The sequence below is a fragment of the Melopsittacus undulatus genome, chromosome 1, assembly GCF_012275295.1.
Source record: "Melopsittacus undulatus isolate bMelUnd1 chromosome 1, bMelUnd1.mat.Z, whole genome shotgun sequence".
NCBI lineage: Eukaryota > Metazoa > Chordata > Aves > Psittaciformes > Psittaculidae > Melopsittacus > Melopsittacus undulatus.
The window spans coordinates 62,462,681-62,480,632 of record NC_047527.1 but is presented as its reverse complement, the minus strand read 5'-3'; the positions used below and the strand labels follow the sequence as shown (position 1 = coordinate 62,480,632).

Here is a 17,952-nt window from a genome sequence, read left to right as displayed (position 1 = left end):
CCATTCTCGGGATCCTTTACCAATGCTTTTTTTATCTAGTAACTGCTGTAGTCCCTGCAGGGCCAAATACTCAGGTGTATTTTGTGAACTGGGCGAAAAAAAAGCAGGTTGGAACTCTGTGTACGTATTTAATTTGCACTCCAGAAAGCCTGACAGAATTCTTAAAGCATTATCTGTGAGACTTCTCCACTCAGTTTAACCTTTCAAAATTCATTGTAGTACAGTGTCATCCAGATGTACAATCAGTACAATTGTGTGCTATTTTAGGAAATGGCTAAAAATTGCTACAAGACTCTCGTTCTCAGACCTGCATGAAAAATGAAGGTTTGAATTAAAACTAATGTATTTCATTTTAATGTATATTAGTATATAAATAAGGTCTTAAAATAGCTCAATAGAAGTTATAGGAAGATTACTTCTATAATCATCTAAATTAACAGTGTCATACTCTGAAGAGGAAGAATATAAATTTGGAACCTAGCAAACTGTTTTGAAATGTGGAATCCTATTCAAATTATGTTTCTTGACTTCTTGGTTGCTGTGTCTAATTTTGCACTTAGTTATGTGCAATATTTTGTATTTATATTATGCGCATATTTATGTGCAAATTATGTCAATGTATTTTTAATATTGACACCTTTTAAGAAATTTATGTATGCAATTATAACCAGCGTATCAATTATTTAAAACTTTGTTATTAATGGTTAGTTCATATTTAATATGCTCCCCCATAATAATGCTTATAAATTTATTCTAAATGCTTGTAACTAACAGTGCACAGAAAGAATTAGTTGAAACTGAAGTGCAGTTTTAGACCACTCCTCTACCAAGGTAATGTCCATTGTGCTATATTTCAAGCATATTTTTAGATCCTGATGCAGATGACAGCCCTTCAAAAGCTAAAGTTCAGCATGTGGATACATCACTTAGTAATGAAGAAAAAAAAGGCTGTAAAATTAAGGATGGAAGAATGCCAGACCCTAGTCTAGGTAGGAGAGTGTACTTTTATTAATTTTTTTTAACTTTCACTAATGCATCAATTATTTACTCTGTGCCTGTTTATAGCTTCTATAAATATGTTCTTCTATAGAATGGGAATTTGCACAGTGTGCAGATGGATATGGGGCCTGTGGCAGAGAAAAGGATAATCCCAGTGTTTCATAGAAACACAGAATCATAGAAAAAAGAGTACTTTAAAACAAAAATATTGGATACCCATTACTAAATATACAGGTTTTATTGTTTTAGATGAAAGGAATGTTCAAGAGGAGCAGGAAAAAAGTCAGAAAAAACAGGCAAAACCAGAAGAGAAGTTTGAACCTAATAGAGATATTGAAAACAGCAAAGGCAACATGGATGAAGAGAGCAGCAAAGATTACAACTCAGAAAAGTAAGCTAAACAAAAAGTCTACCCCCCTAAAATCCCTTTAAATTTAATCAAAGGAAAATGTTGTAGCTGTTAACTGCCTACACTGGATTTGCAAGAGTATGCTGTGAGGAAAGTGTGTAATAGTAAAATGTTTGTCCTCTGAAATTGTGCTCAGCTGCAAACTCCTCAGCAGAAAACGTTGTGCATGCAAAGTGACCTCAGATTTCGCTCTAGGTGCAACTAGTTTTTATATTTAACTGTGTATCCTTAAGGTACAATCCTCATGTATTACAAGTTCAAAACAAATGTTTCAGCATGGTTTAAAAACCCCTCTGTTATGGGTTCATTTCAGATAATTAGGGTGGTGTGTGAACTGATTTTAGAGGGAAAAGATAATCAGTAAATAGCTGTAACAATTGGAGTCCATCTTTACAAAAGATTTTGCAGAGGAACAATAAGAAGTATTGTGTGCAGTTCTAAACTGGTGAAACTGTGCTTGCAGTTTGTAAACATCTTTAGAAATAACAGTATTGTGAATTTAGTTAAAACTATCAGCCTTTGTGTGAGGGGGATATCTCCCGACACCAATCATCTTTGTGCAGCACCAGGAACCACAGGGAAGCATTGAGTAAGGAAAGTACACACATCAACATAAACATCAGATTTTTGTTCCAACAATTATTTCTTTGGTTTTTCTATAATGACATTCTCTTAGCTTTTAATGAGTACTATCAGTACACTCTTAACTTTTAATCAGTACTATCTCTCCCAGACATGGAGGACTAACGCCTTTTGCTTGTTTACTGTTACCCGATGAAAGTGGAAATTTTAGTATGCAGTGCATACCAAAAGCTTACAGCTTTTACTACCAATGTCAAACTTTTTTCTTAATTCTGGGTTTTAGAATTTACATGCTAGCAAATCATGCTAAAAAAATCCTCAAACCTTATAAATAATTTTAACAATGATATCTGGGACCACTAGGATTTCTGCAAGGAAATAGCATGTGACCTCTCAGGGTATGTCAGAACTACTGTAGTAGTGTGGCAGGAATTTAAACTGATAATCAGGTATTGACTGGCTACACATTTTCCATAGCTCAACCAACTCTATGCTGGTTTTTTGATGTATTCATTCTATCTTAAGGTGTGAGACCACTAAACTATCTCAGGAAGACAATGAGGAAGTTGAGGTAATGTTTTTCCATTAATGGGTTGTGCCAGTTTACAAATACTTGGGGAAATAATTACTTTAATATATGATTGGCAATCATGTTTGGTTTTGCTTATTCAAACTAATATTATTGACAATAAATTAGCTGCAAGTTACTAAGCAAAACTATCAAGAACAAGTGCTGTGGAATGGACTAAGTCAGAGATCAATATGATCAGACAAAAAGCCATTTATTGCAAAGCATTAACTCCTTATATACTATGGCTTACACACACCAACAGCAATTTGGCATGTCATGATTGGACACTTGTCCTGAAGGTCCTTAGTGACTAACATGTAATTGGTTAAGCACAGGTGTGAGAACTTGACCTCGAAAGCTTGCCAACAGTCCACAGTTCTCATCACTCAGTGAATTCCAGCTTCTTCTTATCTTGCTTGTTTAGGCTTCCTCGGGCCTCTCACGGCCTTGATGTATCTTTCAGAGTTGTTCAGAGTTGCTCATGTACCAAATATTCATTCTCCTGTGAGAACACTGTCTCCACAAACAAGTTTCTTCTTTGTCACGAAAACACATGTACAAATTTCATAGAGGCATGCACAATTTAATTAGAGCAAGAATCTAGAATAACCATAATAACAATTACTGTTTAATTTTAGTTATAATTACTGCACATAATAGATCTCTGAACTTTTTTTTTTTAATTAAACAGCAAGAATTTACAGCAAATCCTGAAGAATTCACTAGTCAAGAAGAACTGTTGAGTTATTTGGTGAGTGTTAAATCTTGCAATGTATTTTGGGGTGGGAAGGAGGAATAATCATGGAATTACTAATTTTACAATGTAGCTGTTAACAAAAGCCAAAATGTAGGCAGTCTATTAATCTAACAACATGTTTTGTCAGATGGCAGGATTCACAATGTTATCCCAAAAGTGGGATTGTTACCTGGAGTGCAAACTGCCAATATACACACAGAGCTGAGGTATTTTATTGTCAGCTTTATTTTTTTAAGCTACATTATGTGTTTCTGTTGTTGGATACAAAAGGTTTCTTAGGCAGTGGGAAGTGATATTACAAATATCTTGGTTTGGACTTGCTGTTCATATCTTGGAATAATTCCACTTGTTCAATAATTATCCATGCTGTATGCTTTTTTATTTGTGAAAATCAGTATGTCCCATTTTGTCATTAAAATAACTGTATTTCTTTTATTACCTGATAGCAAAGATATCCTTACCCAAGTTTAATCATCTTTTTCCACCTAGTTTTTTACAAAATCTTCTTTAAATGTGAGTTGTGCAGACCAGGAGACATAAATGCTAGTAGTGTTAAGAATATAATCCTTGTTATGCTGTTACATATAAACTTAATTATAGCTTTTTATTACTCTTTTCTATTGTCTAGGGTGTTGAAAGGTGTTTATTTCTAATGCAGAAGACTTTGAATTGGTAGGACAGACCTGCAGTTCTGTTACGTTGTGCCCAGTGGAAGTGTTTTCAGCAGAACTTTATTAGTATAGGCAAGAGGATGATGCACATAGTGCTCTCTGTGAGGGCTGTTGGTTCTACAACTTTTTCCTCTACTAGAGCTTCAGAGTTTCAAAGACTTTTTCCTTAGCCTTTTTGAGAAGAAAAAGTTTCAGTATAAAGCAAGGCACAGAGTCATATATTTTTAAATTCGGTAGTGTTCTGGCTTTTTGCTCCTTTCCCGAGAAATGGGTTATAACTATTGCCTCAGGGAAGTTGTACACATTCATTTATATGCAGGTATTGGGTATCTTGGGAATAGGTACTTTCCTTACATAAGGAAAAGCATTTTACTGTAGGTGTTTCCAGGCATATTCTTGGGTTGTTCCTCTTCAAAGGAATACATTGGATTGCTGCAGTTTCCTTTGTTAAGATCCTCTTCCATTCCACCTCCCCAACCCTAGTTTGTGGGATTGAAAGTAAAAGCTGTATCTGCTTTGTAGATAGAGACATTAAAAATGAGGTTTCTGCAGGTTTTGTTTGTACATGGTGATACTTGAAAAACATTCTGTGCTGTTTTGTTTTCCTAGCAAAGATACTGAATGAAGATGACGCTTCATTTATCCTAGAAGTTACACAGACTCTTACAGATGCGCTGGTGGAGTATTGTCAGCGGGCTACATCGAACAAAGTAAAGTGGATTTTGGTTTGGTTTTGTTCTACTAATCTGTAGATTCCTTAGATTTCTGTGACTGCACATTTTTACTATTGCAGATAGCTTAATTAAAATTGCTGTTAAGACTGTATTGTAAGTGTTGCCCATTAAATATCTGAACGTTTGGAGTGATGATAGGAAAAACGTAATCTTTTCTGTTGAGGAGTCTTAATACTTTCTGTTCAAGTGTGCTTGCTTTTGTTTTTAGGCTTTCTATTTTAATAGAAGCTAAAAATCTTCATGTCTCTTTCCCCCATACTTTTCCTTACATCCAAGTTCTTCTGCTACTTTTGTCCCTTTTCAATTCCAGCTCCAGCTCTTCTCATCTCTGCTGGCCTCCCTGACACTCTTGTTCTATATCTCATTTCCATTCCCAGCCTTCACTTCATTCACCACGTAATCAAGCATCTTTTTAATACAGTTTTTGTTCCTGCTCTTTGAACTGTTCCCTTTAAGGTTTCTTTCTTCCTCCACTATTAGAAAACAAGTTTTTCCCTACTGCAGGGGTTACCACTTAGGTTCCCTATTCCTTCAGCTCACATTTGGTTATACCATAATCTCAGCAGTTTCCATGCCTGGAATTACTGTTTGCTCATTCCCCCATTGTCAACAGGGATGGGAGGAACTTTCCTCGTGTTTGGTGATCTATTCAACATTTTTGTCATAGGAAACATTGTTCCTTATCCCTCTCAGCATTTCTTGCAGAATTATCAGTGTTGAAGAGACTTCTCATTGACCACAACAACTACTTCTGCCGCTAAAGCTGACCCTTTAAGTTAAAAAGTAGTTAAAAAGCTGAGGTGGAAAATGCCAAATGAGGGTAAGGACCAGCCAACAAGCTGGAGAGAATCAGAGGTGACAGTCCAAGAAAAAAAAACACCAAACCACTGTATTATTGTTCTTTTGTCTTCAAGAACATTTCTTAATTCAGGATTTATTATAAAGTTTATCTTTGTTCCCCATATGCCATCTTTGCTCAATTGCTTTCTTTCTGCCCCAAAACTAGTACTTACTCCATGCCTTAGTTCTCATGTATTGCTTTTTACTTCCCCATTAAGCTTACTTTCATCTTATTCCTGTTGTTTTTTCCATCTAGGATTTTGCTGGTTTATTCATATGGAAAGAAGCCTGCTACTTGTAGAAAAATAAAATGTTTTTCCCACATTGTTGGGGTGTTTTGGGGTTTTTTTTGTTTTTTTGTTTGGTTTTTTTTTTAGTATTCTAAACTGTGATCATTCAACTGGTAATTTTTTAACTAAGTCTTTTATTCTGAGTATAAAATACTTCCTTTTTAGACTGACAGGTTGAGAATTAAGCTCTATAAGTGTCACTTCTTGGCCTAATACAGCGCTTTTTTGGACACAGGGACATACCGTGAGCAGTGTATACATAGAAGTTCATTACCAGCTTTATGATTTTCAAATAAATACTTGATATTCAGATTCGGTAGAAATACTGGTCTTTATTTGGTTTGCGATCATTAGAAATACAGTAGTTCATCTTTTCAAGAGCTTGTCTTGCTGAAATTTGGAACACAATTTTTTTTCCAAACTCATAGGACCTCTTGGATACTGAACATAATGGAGAAGCAGCATTGGAATATTCTACAGAACAGCCTGACCTGGCTTCAGCAGATATTAGTGACTCTGACACAGGTAATGTTAGCTTCGCAATCTTGCATGTGCTTTAATCTCAACATTGAGCCTTGCATAGGTTTTAGTAAGCCTTTTTTTCCTGCTTCTCTGAAAGCAGAGCTTAAGAGCAGAATAAAACCAGGGTCAAGTAGCATAAATGAATCTTTTTGGGTTTGTTTTTCCCAACCTTTACAGATGTTAGAAAGGGCAGACTATTCAAAAACATTCATCCTACTTCGCTGTAGGATTTAGGGAGGAATTGACTTAGTATCAACTCTGAATTTCTTCTGCCCAGAAGCAACTGTTACTAAAGAGACTTTCAAAGTGTCAGTGGGCTTGTTTTTTTTTGGTTTTTGAAGGGCTTTTTTACCCCATAGCTCATCCCCACACCACCATTTCTTTCCCTTCTTGGTGGAAAGAGGCTTAGTACAGGTCTGGTCTGATCAAGATAGTGGGAATAAAATTAAGTTGGCTAGGATAGATAATTTTGTTTAATACCTGCTAATTGCAGCTGTTTGGCCTTGGTACTTCTGATTAATTTTTCAAAGAATCTTGGATATCTTTGAGGCCACTTCCTTCTTGATATAAACAAATGGGTATTTTCCTCAAGTATAGGAAGTACAATCGTATGATTGGAATGGTAAAGTACCCAGAATGCTATTCCTTTTTCTTTTTGTGCAGTGTCAATTTTCTTTTTTTCCTGGAAGATTAGCATTTGAAAACCTCAATTAATACAATGCTTGTAACAAAAATTTGCAATGACTTGCAATATGTGAGACTTGGAATTTTTAGTTCCTTTTTGTGGACATGAGGATAATAGTTTTCACCCACTTCCCCACCCTTTTTCTCCAGGATTTTCTGTAAATGGAAAGCATTCCTGACTCTCAGTTGTAGCAAAGTCAGGTGTGAACCTTACTAGCAATGTAGCTGTGCCAGACTGGAAATACTTGCTTTGAAAAGCCTTATTTAGAGAAATAAGTATTGAAACCTTCTCAGAATCTTCTCTTACTGAACAACAATATTTCCCTTAAGACTATTCAAGCAGCCAATCAGCTAGGCATTCCTTACCAGTGGATGAAGAAGACAAAGCTCGAAACTTTTCAACTGGCTTTTCAGAAATGGCACATGAGGACAACATCACCGCTGAATTTTTGAACAGTGTAAGAGATATGAATGTTGAGGAAGTTACCGCTACTCTACACAAAATAGCAGCAGCAAATCCAGCTTTCAGAGGTAATTAGCTTATACATGCATACACACAAATGTGTATAGAAAAATATACGTAACAATATTGTTAGTCTGTGAAATATTAAGGACTATATGGGTCAAAGAACTTTGAGGTATTAAGAAGAGCTGGAGAAGCTTTTTTTTTATTCCCTTTAGCTTTTGCAGGATCCAGTTTAGGAATGGGAATTCAAAATGGCTGCCTTCCATGAAGGTGTTAGTAATTGCTCGGTTTCTTTAAAAATTCTTTTCTCATTTGTGCATAGTATCATTTACATAGTGAGAGACAGTAAACTAAAATCAAGCATGTATTAGAAAAAAAGCAGAATCCTCTGTTTGTGATGTAACTGGTGAAACATGAGTTGTGGGAATGCCAGCAGCAAAGAAATTTGTACTTACTGGTTCCTGAAGGAACTGGACAGTAACATAGAAAAATAACAATGCATCAGAGACAGTTTCTTCTCCTTGAAAGTTTCCAATAAATTTCAGCTACTAAATCTTTTCACATGTTCAGTCAACTACTGCCCTTTCTCCAGAAGCTTCCTGTGTACATTTCTAAGCTTCTCAGAGTGTGTTTATAATCATCAGGGTGAAAAGGACACTGAAGATGGGTACATTTTACAGAAGCTTAAGGTATTATTTGCCTGAGTGCTCACTGTGCAAGAAACTGGAGAGACTGCAATCCATGTCATATCCTCTCCTTGGGCATCTGCGTGTGCACACAGTTCAGCATAGTATTGGTTTGGAATGCAAGTTCTGGAATAACTGACACCATAAAACCGTGGAAGTAGCAAACTGTTATAGCACCTCCATGAACAGCACCTAGGGACCTCCAGGAGAAGAGGTTAAGTTACTGATGGTAGTGATTTTTCCCATAAAGCTTCCTTTAGAACCTGTAAATCTGTGGGTGGCAAACGTGATTCTCTCGTGTGTGTGTGTATATATATAAATGAAATTAAGGCTTTGCTGTGTATTGAACACAGCTGTTTGCTTGCTGCCCTCACCTCCCTGGAGCTGGGCAGGTTAGAAAATAGGAGAACAGAAGTGAGAAAACTCATGGGTCACTATAATGACAGTAAAGGGAAAGGGGGAAGAGGGGAGAACAAGTGATGCAAAACAATCGCTCAGCACTTTGAGCCTTAGGCAGAGGCTCAGCCAGTCACTGACCAACAACCACCTAAGAAGCCAACTCCGCCTCCTTGTATCCCCAGTTTTTATGGCTGAGCATGGTGTATGGAATATCCTCTTGGTCATTTGTTCCTGCTGTGTCCCCTACCAGTCTTTTTCACACTCCCAACCTGTTCATTGTGGGAGGGCAGAGTGAGAAGCAGAAAAACCCTTGATGCTGTGCAAGCACCTTTGACAACCAAAACACTGGTGTGTTATCAGCACTGTTTTGGCCAGAAATCCAAAACACAGCACCAAACACCTGCTATGAAGAAAGTTATGTCCATCCCAGCCAAAACCATCACAGGGTTCCAGGTGGTCTTTGTAACTGCAGGATGCTATTGGGTAGGTGAATAGAAACTGGTAGAAAATGAGGTAGGAATTAGTGGACACCTGGGAAAACATAATCTGCTTAGAGTGGTTGGTGGGTGTCCTGGTTTCAGCAGTAGCAGTCATTTTTTCTCCTTGGTAGCTGGGGCAGTGCTGTGTTTTGACTTTTGGGCTGGGAGTGGTTGCTGATAGCAAGTATGTTTTGAGTTACTGCTCAAATGTTTAGTTTGTCCAAGGACTTTTCTGAGCTCATGCTCTGCCAGGGAGGAGGGGAAGCCGAGAGGAAGGAGAGACAGGACACCTGACCCAGGCTAGCCAAAGAGGTATTCCATACCATAGCACGTCATACCCAGGATGTAACTGGGAGTTACCCAGAAGGGCTGGAGCTCTGGGGGATGGAGGAGGTATCAGTCAGTGCCCGGTCAGGCAGGGCGGGGTGAGTTATGGGTGGGTGGCTGGTGAGGTGTTGTATTCTCTTCACTTGTTATTGGCTTTATCATTATTATTTGTAGTAGTAGTAGCAGTAGTGATTTGTGTTATACCTTAGTTATTAAACTGTTCTTATCTCAACCCACGGGGGCTACATTCTTTGGATTCTCCTTCCTAACTCTCCAGGAGTCAGGGGAGCAAGGGGGGGAGGGAGTGAGTGCACAAGCTGTGCAAATTGGTTTAAACCACGACAGTGGGGAATGAATGTGGATTTTGTGGTAAGAAAACCTTTCTTACAGGCTTTCTGGAATTGTTTGAAATGAATCAGATGAAGATGATCTAGGCCATATATTGGAATCCTGTTTGGAATTCCAGAAAGGTTTTGATAGGTACTCTAATCAGAAGCTTTAAGGGAACCAGCTGACTGTGAGACAGACCCTTTCACTGAGCCAGTACAGCCATTTGTAGCAATATAGTTTCCAGGCACATTCTGGTTCTTAACAGTTCCAGTATCCAAACTCATGTCAGCATCTAAGTGTTTCAGTATAACTTTTGCTTTTAAACACATTATATCATAACCCCACTTATTTATCAGTTTTCTTTTGTTTGGTTTTAACTAAGGAATTGGTATTCCAAATGTTATACAGATCCTGAAAGCGGAACTCTGAGAAGACCAAGCAACAGAGTGACCAACACAGAGTGACATGGCAGTAATAGAGTTAATATAGCAATGTTTACTTTGTCTAAGTTTGGGGTTTTTACTTAATATGGACACAACGTAGCTAATTTTGCTATGTTCAAATTTTGTACAGTGTTAATTAATTAACTCAATTTTGAGATTTTTCTTAATTTATTTTTCCATATAGCTGAAATTTCTGTATTATGGAAAGGTAAAGTTCATGTGCTTTCTTTCTACATTAAAACATCCTTCTAAACAGAGGTAACTGTTGTTTTTTGCAATATCATTAAATACCATGCGTTGACAGTCTGATCTCTTCTTATTGTGGGTTACTAAAGTTATTAGCAGAATGAAATACTGCAGTTAGCAGTACCAACTCATCCTACAACAAATACTCAGAAATTATTCCCTATGGCTGGTGGGCCTGACTGAAAAGCTTTTGTAATCAAAAATTCTCTTCCATATAAGAATTAGGAATAGGTCTTCACGTATTTTCTTTAAATAAAGATTAATATAAAGTCAGTGCTGTCAGCCTAACTCTCAGTTGCAAAGTGCTGGATTATAGCCAGTTTAAGGAGCCTAGATAATTAGAAGCTTTATCAAAGTCAACAGAAGTTGGCTGAGCTTCCAAATTCAGGGATATGTCCCACAAGATCTAACCTGATCATAGTTATGAGGCACTGACATGGCAGCCAAAGTATCTTTTGTCTTCTCTTATCCCACCAGTTATGAATCTCACCAAAATGAAATGAAAGCTGGCTTATACTGTTCAGGTTCTTTTAATGTGAACTTTTTTCCAACTAAAGTAGTAGTGTTTTAACTGAATGTAAAGGTCTATGTAGTAATGACTACTACTACTGCAGGATGATGAGAAATCTTTTGGATGGTTACAAATTAGTGTGCTTCAGGGGAAAAAAAGTAATTTTTTAAATTTAGATTGTGTAATTTGCTTCCTGCTTGTGATGTTGAGTAGCATTCAGTGGTTCTAATTAAAGCTCCTCAGCTTCACAGCCAAATGCTGGTATAGTATAGACATGCTGGGGCCAGATGGTAAATGAACTTTGTAATGTTAACTTACTTTTTATTTTGGAGTTCTGGATGGAACTGAGAACCCTCATCCTGATGGTTTCTCATCTTTATATCATGGAATGGAAGACACCATCAAAATAAGGTAACACAGCAGCAACAAAACTGGTTGGTTTTGTGTATGGACAGACACAGGAATGAAAACAGTTCACTGACAAAGAAACTAAAACACAAAATACTTCTTTAAAAGATTGTGTAGAATTTCTAGAATGCTTCTATTTATGTTCTTGTCAGAAGCAGAGACAGAACCAGAGCTTTTACACCTCACGTACTGTGTAACAGGAACAATGTTAGTGCCTGCTTAATGAAGATGAACTTGATTGGTAAAAAAAAGGTCTTTCAGTTGGGAAGAAATTCTAAGTTCTGTTCCTGTCACGCAGAAAATAAAAATAGAAACAGCTTATTTTTGTGTGCTTTCAAAGTGCAGAACATGGTTAATTAAACTAATAATATCAGAATGTTCTACTGTTGTAAATAGCCATCTCTGGGACAGCTGCTTTCCCCCTCCTACTGTGGAATCATTCCTAGTGGAAATGAAATTAAAATTCAGTTGAAATTACTTGTATTGGAGGTTGGATTTTTTGTTTTTCCTTGAGTGCAGGAGGAGCAGGCTGAAAACGGAAAGACTTCTGAATGTCTGAAACACACTGATTTAAATGGGATTGGAATGGGATGCTGCAGAGTGCTGCTGTACTTCTCAAAGGCAGCAGAGAAAACAGCACAAAAATCATAAAGCATGTGCTTCTAGAAATATTTTTGGAGAACATAGTCCAACACAGTCTATCCAGTTATACAGGGATTTTCCCCTTGTTTCCGCACCCCCCCCCCCTCCCCGCCCAGTGCAAATAGAAGCTGCAAGAAGATTACAGCATTTTGTTCTTGTAGTTGCCTGCATTTTGTGATGGCTTGGTATAATCTTATACTAATGGGCAACTGTATGTGTGCTCCAAAAGTGTTCAAAGCCAGGTCTGATAGGGCTTTGAGCAACCTGGTCTAGCGGAAGGTGTCCCTTCCCATGGCGGAGAGGTTGCAACTAGGTGATCTTTAAGGTCCTTTTAAGATTCTGTTGGACAGGGTGTTGGGACATCTACTGTGGGTCATGCTTTGCCAAGAAAGGTTGGGCCAAATGATCCTTGAGGTCCCTTCTGTTGTGGTAATTCTGTGATTTTCTCTTTCCCAGGAGCAGCAAGGCAGACACCTGGGGTAACTGGAGAGTTAATAGAATTTAAACTTATGCACTAGCAAGAAAAATCAAACCAAGAGAAACTTAATCTTTCTTTTAGCTTTGCCTTAGTTATACATGTTTTACTCAGAGATCAGAGAGCTTTGGGGAGGTGGTTTGTAACAGAAATGTGGAACTTCTCTTAGAAAGCAGAAAGTGGAAAGAAGCGTATTCAAAGGCAAATGGTTGGACATGAATATTTTGAGTGTGTAGCAGAAGAGTTACTGTCTGGTGTAAATTGTGTTATCTGTTCTGGACAAGTGTGGAAACATCCTCTTCTTGGGTTACTGCTTCCTGTGCCTTCTGGGGCTGTGCTGTGTCCTGCCTTAGGGACCCACCACCCCTTTTGAAGCAGCAGTGAGCTTGATCAGCATGTCACTGTGCAAAATTGTGCAGTGTGCCCAGTACTTTGATGCTGTGTGTGAAACATGAAACCTGAAACGCTGATGCTGGCTCTGCGTTACAATGATTATCTCTTCTAAGCCCTTTCCAACTCTGTAAACAGTTACTTGTTCTCTTACTTATGAAGATAAATTTAACATCAGATGTAAATCCTAATGTACTCTACCTTGGGTTCTCTCAATACTTGCATGTATTTCAGTCTTTCCTGAGTAAGTCTCTTAATTGTGAGTAGATCGAGTCACTTTGTGTTATAATTCCCACCCAATCTCATAAACTAAGCAGAGAGAGCTTGAATATTGGTTCTCCAAGGAAAACCAAAGCTGGCACTGCCCCTCCTCTGGCACTAACCATAGATCAGAGCTTGTTCTTAGCAAAGTTTTTTTGGCAGAGCTCTGTCAGACTAGAGCAGCCTCTGCTGTGGCAAGGATTTAAGAAGGGTTGGTTTTCCATAGGCAAATGTACAGTCCTGGTTGTCATATTTTTGTTGTTGGGGTTGTCATATGGGGTTGTCATAACCCCAAACTGGGCGATCAGTACTTAATCTCCTGTATGATTTGAACACAGAAAACAGTTTGAGGGAAACTGGAGTTTCAAGCATAACAGTAATTGAGCGTTTCAGTTCACAAACCTGAAGTGAGACATCCCCAAAAGGTCTGATGTTAGAAGTATGCGTTCAAAGACTACTGGGAAGTCAGACCCATGAGTAACCGTGTCTTCTTCAGTCCAAACCACCTGTTTCCTCAGCTGTTAATTGTAAGACTTGTTCTCTGAGGCCCTTCTTTTCCCCTAAGGAAGCATTTATAAAAGGGGCTCATAAAACAGATGTGAACACTTTTTAGCAGTGCCTGTTGCAACAGGATGAGGGGTAATGGTTTTAAACTAAAAAAGGGGAGATTCAAACTAGGTGTGCCAAAGAAATTTGTTTTTACAAGGAGGGTGGTGAGGTGCTGGCACAGGTTGCCCAGAGAGGGGGTAAATGTCCCATCCCTGGCAGTGTTCAAGGCCAGGCTGGACGGGGTTTCGAGCAACCTGGTCTAGTGCAAGGTGTCCCTGCCGATGGCAGGGGATTGGAAACAGATGATCTCTAAAGGTCTGTTCCAGCCCAAACCATTCTGTCACCGTGTTTCTGTGCTGCTACCACGTTATCCCCCCTCGCCTCAGCTCCCGCTCGCCGCCACTGCAGGGGGCGCCATGGCCGGGCTGGCAGAGCGGAAGGAAGGGCGCTCCTTCCCGCGGGGGGCGCTCGCTGGTGCTGCCGCTCACGTGGGCCGCCGTTTCCGGGCAGGCTGTCGGGGGCGGAAGGGGGCTCTCGCTGCCGCGTGGTTGGTGAGTGCTCGGCGCCGCGGCTGCGCGGGGCAGGGGGGAAAGGCGCCCGTTCCGGTGCCGTCCGGTCCGGTCCTGCCCGCGGTCTCGGCCCGGGTCCGCCGGGCTCGCCCTGCCCCTTGCGAACGGCCGCCTTTTGTGTGACCCACCCCCTTCCTGTGCGCTCCTGCGCAGGACGGCGGGAAAGCGTGAGCGCAGCCGCGGGCGTGCCGGTCCCGGGATACCGGCGGCCTCGGCTCTCCCGGCCGCGGGCATCGTCTGCCGCCGCTCCTACCCCACCGTACTCGGGGGTCCGTGCGGCTGCTCGGCTGCTTCCCTCAGCTGCTGCTCCTGCCGCTCATTGGCCTTTCTCCGCCTCGGCGGCGGGGCTCCCGGGAGCCGAGCTCGGGGCCTCTCCGCCGGCAGTCACAGTGCCGGGCGGGCACTAACGCGCCTTATTTAAACGCCTCACAGGGCGAGTAGAGCGGAGACGCCGAAAGATGTCCCAGGACGGCGAGGGAGGAGGTTTAACGGCATAGAGCTGCGGGAGGAGCCGGCGCCGCCGCTTCAGCAGCGCTTTGGCTTTGGGGTATGGCGTTCGCGGCGCGATGTGTGATGACGGGATGTTGTGGGGACTGGGGATGTGCTGTCCAGCCCGGGAGCCGCGGAAAGTTAACTGCGATACTTGAATATCCCTATTGCAGGGAGAGAGCTCGCCCAGGTGGAAAGCTTTGATCAGGTTAGAGCAGTTGGGGCATGTACCTTGGCGTCTGGTTCCTCAGGATTTTCCTGATTGTTTGAGCCTTGTAATTATGCTGGTAGCAGGATTCCCTGAGGATACTGCCTCAGAGCTGCGAGGGAGTAAGTTACAGGTGAAGCAGCTGTTCCTTTTGGTCCCTTCTTGTTTCCCTAAGCCTGAGGCGAGGCTGGCTGGCTGACACCTGAAGTAGCTCTTGAGAAGTGCTGTGTATGTTAAAGGAAGCCGATATTGATTTGAGGTTACTCTAATGCTTTGGACTGTAAAACTGTATTGGCGCGTAAGCTGTTGGGTGCACTTAGCTCAGTCCTGTTGGAGGAGAGCCAGCTGAAAATAGAGCTGGAGTCAAAAGGCAGTTGTTTCAGCAAGACCGCTCATTGACACGATTACATAAATTCATAAGCTGTTCATTCAGTTTTGCTTAATGTCTTATTACGTAGTCCTGTGGTATTCTAGTGGCTTTGGTTTAGCAATCATTTTCTGTAGTTTGGCATGGTACCTGTGAATTGGAAATGGATGTGCTTAGGTTTCCAGTAAATCATTTCCAGGATATGCAGTGCAAGGTAAACTATGCTGCTTTGTTTTATTTAGTAGGAGAAAGTATACTTTATAAGCCTCCTCCTTCAAAAGAACTTAGTTTACTTGGTCCAGGTGTGTGTGCACCTGCATTTTAGAGTTCTTAATGGCAATGGGAAGCCAAACATTTCATCCTGTGGATCGAGGCTTCCTAAATACCTCCATTAAGGCAAGCTTGGAAAGGGAAAATCACATTAATGTCAAAAGCTTTTAGCTATTTCTGTATGCTTCGCAATCAGGTGGTGAAAATCTTGTTGTAATTCTTTCCTAAAAGTTGCATTTGGTAAACAACAAAAGCTTATAAAACTGTAGTTGTCACATTCGGACACTAAAGGACCTTTCCATTCTGGCACCACAACGGGAGGTTTTTAAAAAGCCATTCAGTTGAGAGGTTACTTAAGCTAATTTTAGACCTCTGTTAGAGTGGTCTTTCATGTAGCTGTTTGAAGTTAACATGTGAAAAGCAGAAATTAAGTTGCAGTCTAATGTTTGTATAATCAGTTTAAATGCTCTTAAAAAGGATAGAAAATGATAATTGGATGTAAAACATTCTTTAATGATTATTGTCATTATATGTGCATGAAATACTATAATTCAGCAAAAATTTAGAGTTTGAAGTCCATTGGGGAAATCGGCTCTAGAATTTTGTTTTCTAGAGTTATATCCACCATAAAAGACCATTGTTTGGATGTTTATTTAGAAATTTCTGGTTTTAGTCAGCTGTGGGTTTTTTTGTATGTGTTTGGGCTTTTTTAGTTAGTTTGGTCTTAAAAAAACATGAGCATTGTGCTCACAATTCTTTGTAGGTAGTCCAGATATGAAGAATGTGCAAAGCCTGATTGCCCAAAGAGTAGTTTGAGAGAAGAAATAAAGTTGATATACCTGATAGCATGGACTGTCTGGAAGTGTTTGGATTTCTAGCTCAATACCTGTTACCATTATAGAGTCATGAGATGCTGAACCTGAACCATCATAATTAAGGGCTTTGTGCTTGTCTCCCTCTTTCCCTTTTGAAACAGTAAGTAATCTCTGCACCCACTTCTGGGAGTCACCAGACCATGGGTGGGTTTGTGGTCTGTCTTAACAGAAATCTAGGCACAATTTATATGTGATGTTGAGTGTTGTGACATCAGCTTCTGAAGTCTTGTTATGAATGAATTTAGAAGTGCAGAAATTGAGAGAAAGAAGATTAAAGCAACCTGTGGTGTAGTGTTTGGTTTTGTTTTCTCTGTGTTGGGTTGTTGGTTTTATTTTTTTTTCTAATCTGGTAGAATTAAAGAGTACTTTTATCAGTACAGCTATCAAAGCCAAAAGATCATTGAGAAATTGAAGTGTGGGTTTTAGTTTGTTTCAGTTATCATACATCTAGTATGTCTGTATGACTTGTAAGTATAGCTAATCATGCTGCCTTACTTATTACGCCTTATTAAATGTGACTTAATTTTTCTGTCTCTTTCTACTCTGTATGTGACCGTTTAGCACCCTTCCTTCCCCATCCCTTCTTGCTGTTTGGTTTTTTTTAATGCACAGACTGGACTTATAGGTGTGTAGTGGAAGTTTTTTTAATTCTTGTATACTCTGTTGTAAGTGAAGGCCTGATTAAACCAGTGAATTTACCTGGGCAGAGTGTATGCTATTAATGATTGAGCTGGTAAACAATGTGCACATTAAATGAAACAGTTCACTGAGCTCTTTTGGCTTGATAAGTCAACTGTGTAAAAAGTTGATTTATTGGCAGGAACTTTTAAAACAAAACAAACCCAGAAATTTAATGAAACAAAGCAGTGGAAGGCGGAGACACTTTGATCTTTTTCAGTAAAGTAGCTCTCAGAGGAAAGACAACCAAAGGAGGAGCAGAGGGTTTTCTGGACACTAGACAAACAGCTGCACTGAATCAGTCTCCATGTCTATGTAGCCTAGCATCTTGTCTCGAGAGCAGATGCTAGTTATGCATAAGAAAAAACAAACCAGTAGCCTTCATTAGGAAGTTGCTGCTCTTTGATGGAAAAAGTATTAATTTATTGTGTATTTAATCAAGTTAAAATTCCCAATATCTTTTTTGCAGAGAATCAGAATGACTAAAAAAAGGAAACATCAAGAAGATTTCCAGAAAGTGAAATTAAAAGTTGGGAAAAAAAAGCCAAGACTAGAGAATGCAACTGATACTACCTTCAAAACAAAGGCCATACAAATTCCTGAGCAGCTCAAAGAAGATGGAGTGCTTCCTACACAAAACAGAAAACTTAACATAAAGGTACACTATGACATTCTGTTCCGAGATGATAGAAAATGCTGTTTTAAGTATCCAAGATTAACATTCAGTTTTTGAAAGTCTTGGGTAATAACTTAAGGACAAGGTTTTAAAAACTACACTTCCTGAGATTGCTTTTAAAGAGACTTGTATTTCTTTAAGTGGTGGTT

The 17,952-nt window shown here is 39.7% G+C and overlaps 2 protein-coding genes across 5 annotated transcripts in view; both read left to right on the top strand.

Annotated features, from left to right (window-relative positions):
• Positions 1-659: 659 nt before the first annotated feature.
• Positions 660-10,446, top strand: LOC115947236 (probable serine/threonine-protein kinase irlF). 4 transcript variants are annotated; one of them, XR_004550197.1, is made up of 8 exons: positions 660-989; positions 1,249-1,390; positions 2,516-2,561; positions 3,253-3,312; positions 4,599-4,699; positions 6,282-6,378; positions 7,390-7,590; positions 10,129-10,446. XR_004550197.1 is itself a non-coding variant. In XM_031052997.2 (5 exons), exons 1-5 carry the CDS (start codon positions 971-973, stop codon positions 4,608-4,610), a joined length of 279 nt encoding a protein of 92 aa, XP_030908857.2. In that variant the 5' UTR covers positions 660-970; the 3' UTR covers positions 4,611-5,888. The 4 variants fall into 4 exon arrangements, 1 of the variants encoding a protein (XP_030908857.2); XR_004550198.1 differs by lacking the exon at positions 2,516-2,561; XR_004550196.1 differs by lacking the exons at positions 7,390-7,590; positions 10,129-10,446 and having other exon boundaries at positions 6,282-6,407.
• A 3,719-nt stretch (positions 10,447-14,165) lies between these two features.
• The window catches only part of TEX10 (testis expressed 10), a 49,100-nt gene continuing 45,313 nt past the window's right edge, over positions 14,166-17,952 (top strand). Inside the window, exons 1-3 of the mRNA XM_005153423.3 lie at positions 14,166-14,222; positions 14,673-14,787; positions 17,597-17,785. Coding sequence (XP_005153480.3) covers positions 17,606-17,785 — 180 coding nt within the window. The 5' untranslated portion in view covers positions 14,166-14,222; positions 14,673-14,787; positions 17,597-17,605. The remainder of the gene's footprint in view (positions 14,223-14,672; positions 14,788-17,596; positions 17,786-17,952) is intronic.

Coding starts and splice junctions, on each gene's coding strand:
- LOC115947236 (XM_031052997.2), top strand. Junction 1,391..2,515: donor AAAGATTACAACTCAGAAAA/GTAAGCTAAACA, acceptor TTCTATCTTAAG/GTGTGAGACCACTAAACTAT. Junction 2,562..3,252: donor AAGACAATGAGGAAGTTGAG/GTAATGTTTTTC, acceptor TTAATTAAACAG/CAAGAATTTACAGCAAATCC.